The sequence below is a fragment of the Myotis yumanensis genome, unplaced genomic scaffold, assembly GCF_028538775.1.
Source record: "Myotis yumanensis isolate MYYU_CA2020_CCGP unplaced genomic scaffold, mMyoYum1.0.hap1 SCAF_22, whole genome shotgun sequence".
NCBI lineage: Eukaryota > Metazoa > Chordata > Mammalia > Chiroptera > Vespertilionidae > Myotis > Myotis yumanensis.
Genome location: NW_027223773.1, coordinates 6065573 through 6079687, shown reverse-complemented (window position 1 = coordinate 6079687; position 14115 = coordinate 6065573). Strand labels below are relative to the sequence as shown.

The 14115-nt window shown below is 48.9% G+C and overlaps 1 protein-coding gene across 1 annotated transcript; it reads left to right on the top strand.

The window, feature by feature from the left end:
* The first annotated feature begins 133 nt into the window (after positions 1–133).
* DEGS1 (delta 4-desaturase, sphingolipid 1) lies at positions 134–9723 on the top strand. The gene is made up of 3 exons (XM_070401210.1): positions 134–309; positions 5322–6064; positions 9034–9723. Exons 1-3 carry the CDS (start codon positions 228–230, stop codon positions 9178–9180), a joined length of 972 nt encoding a protein of 323 aa, XP_070257311.1. The 5' UTR covers positions 134–227; the 3' UTR covers positions 9181–9723.
* The last annotated feature ends 4392 nt before the right edge of the window (positions 9724–14115 follow it).

The following is a 14115-nucleotide window of genomic DNA, read 5'->3' as shown; positions in this document are numbered from 1 at the left end:
GGCGGGGCCTAGCGCGCGGGGCGGGGCCTATGGTGCGGGGCCGGGGCCTGGGCCTATGGCGCGGGGGGCGGGGCCTTTGGGGGCGTGGCCTAGCGCGGGACTCCGCCTCGTCCGCCCTCAGCGCCACCGCCCGCCCACTCTAGCCGGGCCGCCGCCGCCGCCGCCTCGAAGGATCCGGGAGCGGGAGCGACAGTCGCGAGCCGGTCCGAGCCGCCGCCGCCGCCGCCATGGGGAACCGCGTTGCGCGGGAAGACTTCGAGTGGGTCTACACCGACCAGCCCCACGCCGACCGGCGCCGGGAGATCCTGGGTGAGGTCCGGGCCCGCGCCCGTTATATGCGTGCGCGGCCTCCCGCCGCCGGGGCGCGCTCTCCCAGCGCGGGCCCCGCACGCCCGAGGGCGCCCCAAGGCCCGTTACGAGCCGGCTCCCCCCGCGTCCCACCGCCGCCCGGACGCCCCGGAAAGGCCCTCGAGGCCTCTGGCCGGCGCTCCGGGCTCAGCCGGGCGGAGGGGGGAAGGGGTGGGGGGAGGGGGCAGTTCCCGCGCGCCCGCCGCGCCCGCCCTTCCTCGGGGAGGCGCAGGCATCAGGCCGGCGCGAGGGTGTGTGGGGAGCCGGTCCCCCGGCTGGGTCGCCCTTGGGGGCGTCCTCTCCTTGGGAGACCTCCGCGCCCCGGCGGGCGCCGTTGCCTCCTCCCCGCCTCCCCCCACGGGGCCGGGCGTGGTCCGGGCGCTTCGGGGGTCCACGCACCAGCGATCGGGCGAGGGCGCCGCCGCCCTGTCCCCAGGGCGGGGCCGAGACCCGGCCGGAGTGAGCCCTGGGGCTGCCCGGATGGGACCCACGGCCCGTGCGCTCACGCGCGTAGTCGCCTTGATCTTCGCCGCTGGCTGCGACGCATGGGCCGACTCTCTGTGTTTCTCACCCGCCCGGGGTCTGTGGTCTTGGAGACTCGAGTATAGAGACGAGCCGGGTCCGCCGCCCGTCCCCTGGGCGCTGATTACAGGCCTCCGCGCCCGCTCACGAGGCCTAGTTACCGCCCTAGGGGTGCGGGCGCTCAGCCCCTGGGAGCTTCTGAATCACATAGACAGCCCGCTTCTCTCCCGGTTACTCGTAATGATGTGCCGGGCATTGGGTTTTTTTTTGCAAACATTACCCATTCAGTCCTCCCGGTAACTAGGTCAGTGATCGCTGTTTGAAGGCGAGCAGAGGGTGGATAAATAACATGTTAGAGGGGGTTCTGTTCTGGGTTAGATTGCCTCCAAAGCAGGTGCCTTTAACTTCTTGGCTGTTAACTCCAAAAATCAGGAAACTCACGGGTGGTCGGTTGAATAGGAGGAATAATCGCTCATGCATTGTATTTTCCTAGTGTGTCTTCGCAGCATCCATTTGAATTAAAGAGCAAGCCCCTGGTTTTTGCTGGGGTAATCTAACGTTAGAAATGTCATCGGTTGCTCCCCGTATGCGGGGGAGAGGGGTCCCCACTGGGGATGGAGCCTGAAACCTTTCGGTGTATGGGGTGATGCTCCGAGCAGGTGAGCCATTGGGCCAGGGCTTGGATGCGTCCTTTTTAATTACAGGGTGTATTTTGCAAGTCACACATAAGAGATATGCCTTATCAACACATTGCCTAAGAATAACCAGGCGTCCACCCGGTGAAAATCAACTCCTGAAGACTGGATCTTAGCTGCTTAATATTCAGGAAATCACCCAAGTAAAAAAGTGCTTATTGATGCTTATCTCAAACTGAGCCTTTTTTCCCCACACATTATCACCGAACCATTTCACTTGGAAAGATAAAAGACTCCGTATTGCTCAATGAAAATATGATTATCTCCCCAGCAGGTGTAAATACTGGTCCGTGTTCCATTTCAGGGGTGGAGTATCAGGAAAGATAAGAATCTGGAAGTTTGTTTACATTAAACGTAAATGATAAGAGATATCTCTGAAACTTGTCAAGTTTTGGGGGGAGGGAAGCACGAGGAAGCAGAAATATGTTGTTTAACAACCAACAACACTAAATGTACATTTAGAGTTAGATTAAAAGTAATATTAAAAGGCATCTGTGATCTCACCTGTAAGTGGCATCTAAAGAACAAAATAAACAAACAAAATAGGGCCAGAGGTATGGATGCAGGGAACGGAATAACAGACTCAGAGGGGGCAGGGGTGCTGAGGGGGAGGGGACAGGAAGAGATTAACCAAGGAACATGTATGCATTATGAATAAGAAGACCTGGGTGAGGGTGGAGTGGAGGGGGGCAAGAAGGGAGAAGATGGGGGACATCTTATACTGTCAACAATAAATAAATAAATTTTAGAAAGGCATCTATGTGAAATTAATGAGGGCTTGGGATTAGACCATTAGTTGTAGGTCAAATAATAAACCACAAGAAATGCTCCTTTTACGGTTATACTTCTGAAACAGGGAAATAGTATGTTTTAACAGCTTTCAGATCTAATTCACCAACTATAAAATTCACCCATTAAAGTGTACAATTCAGTGTTTTTTAGTGTATTCAGAGTTATGTAATTGTTTCAGTTCTTTAGGATTTTGTTGTCACCCCCAAAAGAACCCCTCTACTCCTTCAGTTCTTGGCCCCACTTTCCACACTCAGTACTCAGCAACCACTAGTCTACTTTCTGTCTCTAGATTTGCCTGTTCGGGACATTTTTTATAAGTGAAATCCTACAATACTGGTCTTTTGTGACGGACTTCTTTCCTTGGCCTAATGTTCTCAAGGTTCATTCATGTTGTAGCGTGTATGAGCACTCCAGTCTTTCTTGTGGTCACGTAATACTCACTTGTATGGATATACCACAGCTCACCTACCCATTCATTGTTTGGTAGGCTTTGGGTTGCCTTCAGACTTTGACTATTATGACCAATGCTGCTGTGCACATTCACCTAATGTTACTGTACAGATGTATGTTTCCACTTCTCTTAAGAGTGGAATGGCTGGGTCCTTGGAAACTGTATGTCTCACATTTTGAGGAAGTGCCCAACTTTTCGAAACCAGCACCATTGTATGGTTTCCAGCTACATGTGTGGGTTCCCATTTCCCCACATCCTTGTTCTGCTTGTCTTTTCTGTTACAGCCATTCCCGTGGGTGTGAAGTGCTCTCATTTTGGTTCAATTTGCATTTTCCTAATGACTGATAATGCTGAGTATCTTCCTGTGCCTACTGGCCATCTGTATATCTGCTTTGGAGAACTATTCAGATTCTTTGTCCATTTTTAATTGGGTCAGTAACTGTAAGAGTTTTAAGAGGCCTTTATATGGTCTAAATACAGGTCACTTACAAGATGTATGATTTGCAAACATTTACTCCTGTTCTGTGGGTTGTCTTCTACTTTGCTGATAGTATCGTTTGCAACATAAAAGTTTTTGATGCAGTCCAGTGTATCTTTTTTTTTTCTTTTGTCCTTATGTTTTTGGTATAGTATCCAAGAAACCATAAAGAATATTAAGATTTACTTCTTTTCTTTTTAAAAAATGTTTCAATTACAGTTGACATTCAATATTATATTAGTTTCAAGTGTACAGCACAGTGGTTTGGCATTTATATAACTTAGTACTTCTGTTTTCTTATGAGTCTTATAGTTTTCTTGTATTTAGACCTATTTTCCGCTTTGGGTTAATTGGTATAAGAGAGAGTCCGACTGTATTATTTTGCATGTGCATAGGCCCACCACCATTTGTTGAAAAGACTGTTTTTTCCCCATTTACTTACATTGGCACCCTTGTAGTACTGATTTTTATGTACTATTACTCTTGGCAAAAATTTGGTACAGAATTATTTGGAGCAAGTTGATTTGTCTGTCTGAGAAAACTGCATATGAGTTTCAGGATTTTAGAGTGCCATGAAATGTGTGTTATTTTCTATCCTTTGTGAGATGTGTCATTTTGATTGTTTTATGAAAGGTAAAAATGCTGGCGCTCTAACCAGAAATAACACATTTTAATACAAAATAATTATTACTTACCCATCCATTAACTGAAGTTGCTATTCTGCTGTGGGAGAATTGCTCCCAAAGTGCTTATACTTTAATGAATGGCTTATCTGAACCCTTCATTTACACCAGGAAAATTCATTTTAGACTAATTTACTTCTAGGCTTGTAGGATTACTTTCTTGGGGGCCTATTGCCTACAAATTATTAACATTGGCTAAAATGAACTAATACCGCCCTGACCGGTTTGGCTCAGTGGATAGAGCATCGGCCTGTGGACTCAAGGGTCCCAGGTTCGATTCTGGTCAAGGGCATGTACCTTGGTTGTGGGCACATCCCCAGTAGAAGATGTGCAGGAGGCAGCTGATTGATGTTTCTCTCTCATCAATGTTTCTAACTCTCTATCCTTCTCCCTTCCTCCCTGTAAAAAATCAATAAAATGTATTTAAAAAAATAATAAAATAAAATGAACTAATACCCACAAAGATCAGAGGATAGAGGTTGGAGACAGAAAAGGGAAGAGGAGAGAAAGGACAAGAGTTATTCATCTTGAACTAACACTTTCCTTACTTTATATAAAACTAGATTTAAATGAAAACATACATCTTGCATTTTAAGCTTTTATTGTATTCTTCATTTCACATTTAGAGAAAAGAGGATGAAGCTACTCTTTCCCCTTTATCTTTTCAAGCACATTCTGCCGGCCAGTGTGGCTCAGTGGTTGAGTGCCGACCCGTGAACCAGGAGGTCATGGTTGATTCCCAGTCAGGGCACATGCCCAGGTTTCAGGCCGGATCCCCAGTTGGGGGCGTGCTGTAAGCAGCGATGAAGAACACTCTGAATGACTTGTCCCAAGAAAAAGCTCCTTTGGAACTTTTGCCTTCCTGGGCCCAACACACAAAACCAGACACATTCATTCTCCCCGGGGGGTTGGATCCAGGGAAGAATCTGCCTTCGCTGTTAGGGACACTTTCCTCTGTATGTAATATATTGCCAGGCACACAGATTAACCAGGCTATGGCTTTAACTTAGTAAACCTTATACGTTTACTGTACAAAGAACTGTTAGGGGTGAAGAGGTGGACAACATGAACTCTCTACTCCTTTGTGACTATCTTTTTGTTAACGTGGAGACTCTACATTTTGAGGCTGATTTTTCCGGCATAAATTCTCAATTTGTTGTGACATGGTATTTAGCAACTGTACTCTTAGAATCTACTCCTTCCTGAGGAGATCAAGTCTCTAATAGGGCATGTAATGATTTGGGGGTTTGGGGGAAATGAGTGTGTTACTTCAATTGTTGATTTAATTATCATTGTAGAACTGTGCTTTTCTCAGTTCCTGATTTTTTTGTTGGTTTGTTTTTTCTTTACAGCAAAGCATCCAGAGATAAAATCCTTGATGAAGCCTGATCCCAACTTGATATGGATTGTCGTTATGATGGTTCTCACCCAGTTGGCCGCATTTTACTTAGTGAAGGACTTGGAGTGGAAGTGGGTCATATTTTGGGCATATGCCTTTGGCAGCTGCATCAACCATTCAATGACTCTGGCCATTCACGAAGTTTCCCACAACAGTGCCTTTGGCCACTACAGATCCATGTGGAACCGCTGGTTTGGAATGTTCGCTAACCTTCCTATTGGTGTTCCATATTCCATTTCCTTTAAGAGGTATCACATGGATCATCATCGCTACCTCGGAGCGGATGGCATCGATGTGGATATTCCAACCGATTTTGAAGGCTGGTTCTTCTGTACCACTTTCAGGAAGTTCATATGGGTCATTCTTCAGCCTCTCTTCTATGCTTTTCGACCTCTGTTCATCAACCCCAAGCCAGTCACTCACCTGGAAATAATCAATACTGTGGTCCAGCTCACATTTGACGTGATCATTTACTACGTTTTGGGAATTAAGTCTTTAGTCTACATGTTGGCAGCATCCTTACTTGGTCTAGGTTTGCATCCGATTTCTGGACATTTTATAGCTGAACATTACATGTTCTTAAAGGGACATGAAACTTACTCGTATTATGGGCCTCTGAATCTACTTACCTTCAACGTGGGTTACCATAATGAGCACCACGACTTCCCCAACATTCCCGGAAAAAACCTTCCACTGGTAAGTAAGGGATAGCATACATATACTAATTTCTGACGGCTATGTGATCAAAATTAGTCTCAACTTGCTTATTTTATTTTTTTTTAAATGTATTTTATTGATTTTTTTACAGAGAGGAAGGGAGAGGGATAGAGAGTTAGAAACATTGATGAGAGAGAAACATCGATCAGCTGCCTCCTGCCCACCCCCTACTGGGGATGTGCCTGCAACCGAGGTGCATGCCCTTGACCGGAATCGAACCTGGGACCCTTCAGTCCGCAGACCGATGCTCTATCCAGTGAGCCAAGCCAGTTAGGGCACAACTTGCTTGTTTTAAAAGGGATCTAGTATATTTTACAGTGAGCTTCTCATCAAAGAGAACGAGAGTAGAAGCCCTGAGTCTGCCAGCCTAATTTCAGAGTTCCCACTCCAGACCCGGGAGCCCAGTAGGAACACTTAGGGTTGAGAAGTGTCGGGGGATCTGCACAGCCTGCTACCTTCCAAGTAATTCAGGAACAGGAAGGGAACACATGGCCTTCCTCACTGCTCACCTACACGGGCTGAACTGAGACTTAGTGTTGGTTTGTTGTGGAAGACAGAGGTCCACATAACTGATGTGCAGGATAAATGGACTCCATTTCCTGAACTGCTGACTCCCCAGGCAGGGGCCATCTGTTCTCATCACAGTATACGTTTAGTGTATTGTCTGTGGAATAAATGAAAGAAACTTTGACCCTCACCTTTTCATCCCCTCCAAAGGACCACCTTCCTAACTTCAGGTGTCTTTCTGGTAAATTCTCTTAGACTTTCCATCCTCAAAATGGGTAGTTTTTACAGTTGTGATAAAAACTTTCCATAAATCTAAAAAAAAAGAGTACATATGTATGAAATGTAATAATAGTTTTTCTTGATTTTTTAAACCAATCAATATAAGCCAGATATTTTATGCTATTACTGCCTCCCAATCAAATTTTATAGATTTCCTCATAAAGTTTTTCAGTGTTGGCTGTTTAAATATGTAACATTTGGTTGGATTTTCAATTGAGGAAAGAAAAATCTAGAAAGGACATTGGGTCAGTGGGGAAATTCTGAATCTGGACGGTGTAATAGATCATGTATCGATGTTAAACTTCTGGGGAATGAAATGGTACCATGATTTTGTGGGGAAATGTCCCTGTGCTCAGGGAATACATGTTGATTATTAAGGGTGAGATATTAGGGGTAAGTTGTCACAGAATGTCTGCAACTTACTTTCAAAGGTTCAGCAAAGAAAGCAAAGTATGTGGTGTGTGTTATAGAGAGAGAGAGACGGTGACTGTGACACAGTGTGAATGGGTGGGCCTAGGTGAAGAGCATATGGCTGTTTTACTATTCCATCAGCTTTTCTGTTCATCCTCACCCAAGGATACTTTTCCCATTGATTTGTAGACAGAGTGGGAGGGAGGGGGAGAGACAGAGAGAAAAACATTGATGCGAGAGAGACACATTGATTGGTTGCCTCCCCCACACGCCCCGACCTGGGCCTGGGATCAAGCCTGCAACTGAGGTGTATGCCCTTGACCGGAATCGAACCCGGGACCCTTCAGTCTGTGGGCCGACACTATCCACTGAGCAAAACTGGCTAGGGCCCGTCAGGTTTTCTGTAGCAAGTCAAAATAAAACGGGGAAACACACCACACGACTGTCTAAAAGCCGCTTTGGACCCGGTGTGATATGACGCTGGTTTGTCACTGTGCCCGCGTGCTGGCCTGCATTGGAGTGTTGGCCTTTGCCTCTTCCCCAAGTGGGCAGTACATTTTTACTTACTTTGTAAAAGGTTGTGGAGAAAGCTGGTTGCCCTTTGAACGAGAGAACCTTCTCCAACATAAGCCACATACTTGTCCTTGTTATTTTCTTTCCCAGACTGAAAACTTAGTTCAGTTCAGGTATTACTGGACTTGAAGGCCCGTGGCTCGTGGATGGCTCATTTCCCCTGTATCTCAGGCTGTCTCCTTCCTCCTCAGCTAAACGCACAGACGTCCTCAGACTTCTCTAGTCTCCCCTCCTGCTTTTTCTCTCCAGGCACACGCACCAAGGAGTGTACATCAAGGATGGCCTTGTTCTGGTTTTCTGCTTTTTCGGAAAGATAGAACTCTAGCTGTTAGGATGCATTGCTTACCGCTGGCTCTGACCTAAGTTCAGTTGGATTAGGATCCAGGTGTAGTTACCTGTGTGGTCTGTGGATGTCCTTATTCATGGAAGAACTTGAGGAATGTTGAAGGGCTGTGTCCAGAGGTATTCGATCACTCTGTTTCTTCGGACTGACTGAGAATGCCCTGTGGGAAGCTCTCTCTGACTTCATTGTTCCCTGAGAGTGGTACATCGTCTGGTTCTCCACAACCAGGAAATACTATTACATTTCCCGAACCGAAGGAGTAATTTCAGCGTGAACAGTCTTTTTCTCGCTGTCTTCCACCACCTTGGCTCCTGCTGTTTTGTCTCCCTTTGGGAGTTTTGTACATTTCGATGAAGCCATGGAACCAGTGTGCTTGCTGGTCACACTGGCCGTCGTCACTTTCAAAAGACATTCTCCACTCGGGATGGCAGACCTCGCTGAGGCTGGGTAGGCGCCCATCTACTGGGCATGGCACAGTCATTCATTCCTATTCGCAAGCTCCTTGGCCGGGTCACGTGATACCTTTGTATCCTATAATCCCTGCAGGTGTGCTTGAGAAATAACAAGTATCTGCTGGTAAAGATTCCAAGGGCCAAGCTTGACAAATAAACCAGATATGTAGTCCCTCGGGGCTTGATAGCTAAGCGTCAGGCAGCCCAGGGTCAAGTCTATTTTACTGTTGAAACTGCTTAGAGTTCCTGAAGCTGCTTGGTTGATTGGAGGGGTTAGGAGGGAGGAAGGTCTCGTGGTCTCGGTGTCTGTCACACGTCCGTCCATCCTCTTCAGTAGCCTCGGGGAGCCCCCGTCACTCACCCTGCTGTGTTCTCCCTCCCAGGTGAGGAAGATAGCTGCCGAGTACTACGACAACCTGCCCCACTACAACTCCTGGATCAAAGTCCTGTACGACTTTGTGACGGATGATACAATCAGTCCCTATTCGAGAATGAAGCGGCATCAGAAAGGCAAGGTGGAACTGGACTGAATGTTGCCACAGCCAAAGGAATTCCTCTCTGAAGCCCCCCGGTAGCCACAGGTGGAATTCAGCCGTCAGCTGCCCGAGTACAGTTTCACAGTATGGCCTCCCCTGGTATCAAGAAGCTAATCTGGCTCTCAGCAGACAGCCTGTCCACGCAGTGTTCGGCTTTCCACACAGGAAACGTGTTCGTGTCTTGTTGTTGAGGATGGTGTTTGACATTTATAAGCAGATCATAAAGAGCTTTTACAAAGCTACTTCTCCTATTTTATTTTCACTATGAATCGTTACTTTCTTATAACAGCTAGTAGCCTGAGCAATTAGTCACAATAAATAGTATTTATCGCATTTTTGTACTTGACTGTCTTTGTATGACTCTGCTCATCAGGTGAGCTGACAGTAAAATTCCGCCAGGAAAAACAAAAGGCCTGGGAATATCTTTCACTGTGAGCTGAATTTCTCGTTTTTAATTTTCACAGTTGTACCTGGGACCTAAATTAGACACTGCTGAGCCCTGCACAGCCTTATCAATAAAGTCCTTAATGAATCTAATCGTGTCCAACATGCAACTTGCTTTTTCAGGCGCACTGACTCTCCAGCGAGAAGCAGCTCACTGTCGGTTTCACGTCACTGCAGTGGAAACTGGCTGCAGGCTGTTGGGAGATAGTTGGTCTCCAGTGGCCAGTGTCACGGCTGGGAGGCTGCAGCCCTGCCTACCTGAGGTGTGTCACTCAATTTAGTGTAACGCGTGAACTATTTGCAAAATAAGACGTGGTATCAAAAAATCAATAGTCTACCATGTGTGTGCAACACCATCCCTCGGGCAGCCTTCATATGAGCCGTTATAAAACCCCTGTTCTTTTTTCTCTATATAAAATCCCAGTTTTTATCACTAGCCCGAGTGTTGGGTTCCCCCAGCTGAGGGGGCAGAGCCTCGTGCTCAGAAGGACTGCAGACCTGCTTCATTTCCTCCCCAAAGGACTCTGCTTTCCCTCTGATCCTCCTGCTCCGGAAACATCCCCGTGTCTTTGAACTATTTGCTTAAAAAGCCATTGCTTTAACGTTTAAAGTGGTAGTAGAGCCAACTTGCCAATTCAGATACTCTGTGCCAGTTGGGGAAAAGTACCGGAGACATCCCTGTGGCTTACTCGATGCTAGATGGGAAAGGGATTGTGTTTTCACCAAGCCCTCCAGGCCCCCTGCCTATGGCTCCAGCTGCCCAGCTTGCGGCTCGATCCCCAGTGTGGGGGGTGCAGGAGGCAGCCGATCCATCATTCTCTCTCATCATGGATGTTTCTATCTCTCTCCCTCTCCCTTCCTCTCTGAGATCAATAAAAATATATTTAAAAAAAGGAAGACCAAAGCCCACAACATCATCAGCCTCTTCAGATTCTTTTCTTTGCTCCACTCTCTCAGCTGGGGCAGGACCTCCTGCTGGGGTGGGGCCACCATCCCGGGATGCAGATGCCAACAAGGCTCAGTTGAAGTTGGCCAGGACCTTGGCACTGCTGCTTTAATGAGGGAACTGATCCTATCTTCCATGGCGTGCCTGTCCCATCATCATACAAGATGAGACAGGCTGTGGAGTGGGTGAGGACGAGTGACGGGCGGGCAGCTGCAGCGCATGGTGCACACACACCAGATGAAGTCAGGGCCTCGCCCCACCTTGGCCTTAGTACCTCAGCAGAAGCGGAGGAAAGAGCCAACCAGAAATTCTCATGTGAAACAATGTTTAAATCCAGAGCCAAAATGCATGCATTCATTCATTCATTCATTCACTCTACAGGCACTTGGTCAGGCATCACCTTAGGCAGTGAGGATACAAAGATAAAACGTCCCAAATTCAGGAGCTGATGTTCTGGTGCTGGGATATGCGTGGAATCGGAGTTCAGTAATAAAGAATCAACGCCTAAGACAGGAGAGTGTCGATGAGGCTGGAGCTGTGGAGGGCGCACAGCTGCCATTGTAGACAGGATGTACGTGCACACTGTCACTGTAATCCACGTTGGCCCGGTGAGGGAGACACCTCCATGAAGAAAGGAGGCATGTTGCAGAAATCAGCCTGAGGGCACACACCACTCACTGCCAGACACTGGACGCTGTGGGAGCCTGGGAAGGTCTTTGTCCGAACAAGGTGATGCCTTGTTCCTTGTCTCGTTGGGAAAGTCTCCCAGCAGCCTGTCATTGGAATGCAGTAAGGAGAGTCTGATGACTTAAGGCTGGGAAGGCCCTGAAAAAAATCCCCTTTGAAACACAAGAGCACTAAACCCCTCTTGGAATGTTCCATTCTGAGACGGCAGGGAGGAGTGAGGAGGCACCTGGCCAGGGAGCTGAAAGGGGTGTGGTGACACCAGGGACAGTCCCGACTGGGAAAAGAAGCAGGATCTGACAACACGGGTATGTAGGTCAGATCACGCTGCAGGGGCTTTTTGGGTGGAAAATTAATGACAAGGTAGAGTCACCTGGAGAAAGGCGAGAGTCAGCTGCAAAAGGACAGCTTTGACTTTGCCAGGTTGAGTCTGAATTGGCAGGTGGCTCATGAAGTTCACAACTGGGCCCAGCCGAGGCGGGGGCTTTCAGACGCTGACAAGTCAACACAGCTCTGCCGTTCAGAGGGGAGCTGCTGTCCTGGGCCTGTGGGTGTTGGCACGGAGCCTGAAGCAAGGGGTTGAGGACAGTATCCGGGGTTCTCTTTAACCAGGCTGCAGAGGGGACTCTGAAGACACAGCACCCCTTCTTGGACCTGGGGCACACTCCTAGAATTTTCTTCTAAGGGCAGAAGCTTCCCTATCGAGCCGAGTAGAGGCCGTGTGACTAGGTACACATCCTGTACCTGTAATCCTTGGGGAAGAAAACAAAGGGCAGCTTTGTGGGAAAGGCCTGGGGCATTGAATCGCCAGCAATGTTGGATTCTACTCCTTGTAGATCAGCGATGGCTGATCTGAGGCCGCCACCATCGCCCTCCCTGTCAGATCACTAGCAAAGGCCTTCAGGGAGGGTCCAGTAAGACCCAGAGTAACCTCTCGTTTGTTCAAAAGGGAAAGGGGCCCTGGCCAGTGTGTTCAGTGGTTAAAGCATCGCCTGGCCCCAGGCGGGCGGGGGGCGGGGAGTGCGGACACCAAAGGGTTGCAGGTTCAATTCCTGGCCCTGGTCAGGGCATGTTCAGGAGGCAACCAATCCATGTGTCTCTCTTACATCCATGTTTCTCCCCCGACTCCATCCTTCCCTTCCACTCTCTCTAACCAATGAGGAGGGTGGGGGGAGAGATAAAAGAGAAAGGGCCTATCATTGTCCAGTTATTTTGGTTTAAGTCTCAAATTTCCCTCCCATTTAGTAGCTGAGGTTTTTGTTTGGTTTGTTTTTTTGGCACAAGGGAGTGTCTGGTTCCCTTCCCAACCTCAGCAGCTATCTCCCATTTAACCATAACCAAACACCTAGGCACCTGCTGTCCCCTCCAGGCTGGGCCAAAAGCACGCCAGAAGGTGAGTTCTTTCCTGGCAGTGTCTCCAATAACAGCGCTGTCACCTTCCCACTGAGCAGACGCCTGCTTCCCCGCTGACAGTAGGCGCTAGCCCGCCGAGCTGTGTTCAGCGCCTGCACCGTCCACTTCACTCGTAGCCCTGCGAGCACGTCTAAATCACGCTCTCTGTCTCTCCCTCCCAGGGTGGGGTCAGCTACAGAGCCCCGGGCGGGCTTCCTGCCACCTCTGCTTTCCAAGGGACTGCCCGCCAGGCCAAACTGGGGCCCACCACCATCATAAATAACTGCGGAGGCTCACCCCACTGCACCCCACTTGGAGGCCTCAGAGTTGAAAAGAACGACTCCAGATTCTAGTTCAAACCCTTCCGCCCTCAATTGTATAAAAGCAGTTTTTTCATCCCTGCTCCCTTCTCAAAAATAAGTAGACGAGTAAAAGCAAGAGAAATCGCCAACAGTTAGACCTGAATGACAAAGTCAATGAACTCCTAAAGATTTTTTTTTCCCCTGTAAGAGCACTCGATTCTCTGGGCCTCAGCCCAGCCCTTCCCGGGCCAGAGCAGTTTAACTGAAGCAGCTGTTTCCCCAGAGGCATAGGCGGGAGCTCAAGTCAAATCTCAAATCTTCCTTAGTCCTTGGAACTAAGTCCTTGGGAACTGAGCTGGCTCCTAATTCCCTCGTTTAGGAGATACCACCCCTGCGTTCTCGGCCGCCATGTGGCCACTGCCCCAGGTGGGCCTGGTGGCCTCCCGCCCTCTCGTCTCTCTGCTGATCCCTCTCGTACCGATCACAGACCAGTGTGAACGTGTACCAGGAGATGACTGTCACGTTCCAATCCAGCATCATTAGCTCCTTTGAAAGCCCACAATGTAAAGGAGGTAATCGTCGCCTCATTCAGAGGAGGAAACCGAGAATCAAAGTTAGGCAACCAGCCTGGGGTTGGCCAGCTTAATGTCTGAGGAGTGGCAGAACCAGAACGAGGCTTTAACGAGCTTCGTTCTGAGCCCTCCAGACGGTGACAGCTCCTTCAGTCACCTCCCCAGGAACCTGCTGGTGGTGTGGGAATGAGGGTGTTGGGCCACCGTGCCTTCCAGGCCGGAGCCCAGGTGTCTGCATGCTCCACCGCAGAGGGCGGCGACTGGGAGGATGTCCTTCCGTGGGGAGGCCTGGGCCCGTCCACTCCCCGGGCATCTCCCCGCAGCCCAGGGAACATCCCAGGGACCAAGAGCGGATGAGGCGAAGGGCTGTCTCAGCACCCAGCTCAGGCTCATGGCTGTGTTGCTAGAGAAAACCGTGCCACTGCGCCACACCTGTTAGGACCTGGCTGCCCCAAGGGTGGCCCCGGCTCTGTACAAGTTTGCTGAGTGACCTAATAACGTAGGCCAGGGTAGAGGAAGAACCTGAATACATCACAGGTACATTAAGAAGCCAAAGGATTCGGCCGGTGTGGCTCAGTGATTGAGTGCT

Excerpts from the sequence above, each read along its gene's own strand:
- DEGS1 (XM_070401210.1), top strand. The coding sequence starts at position 228 with ATGGGGAACCGCGTTGCGCGGGAAGACTTCGAGTGGGTCTACACCGAC. Across the intron at positions 310-5,321 it reads CCGGCGCCGGGAGATCCTGG|CAAAGCATCCAGAGATAAAA; the intron begins GTGAGGTCCGGG and ends TTTTCTTTACAG. Across the intron at positions 6,065-9,033 it reads CCGGAAAAAACCTTCCACTG|GTGAGGAAGATAGCTGCCGA; the intron begins GTAAGTAAGGGA and ends TCTCCCTCCCAG.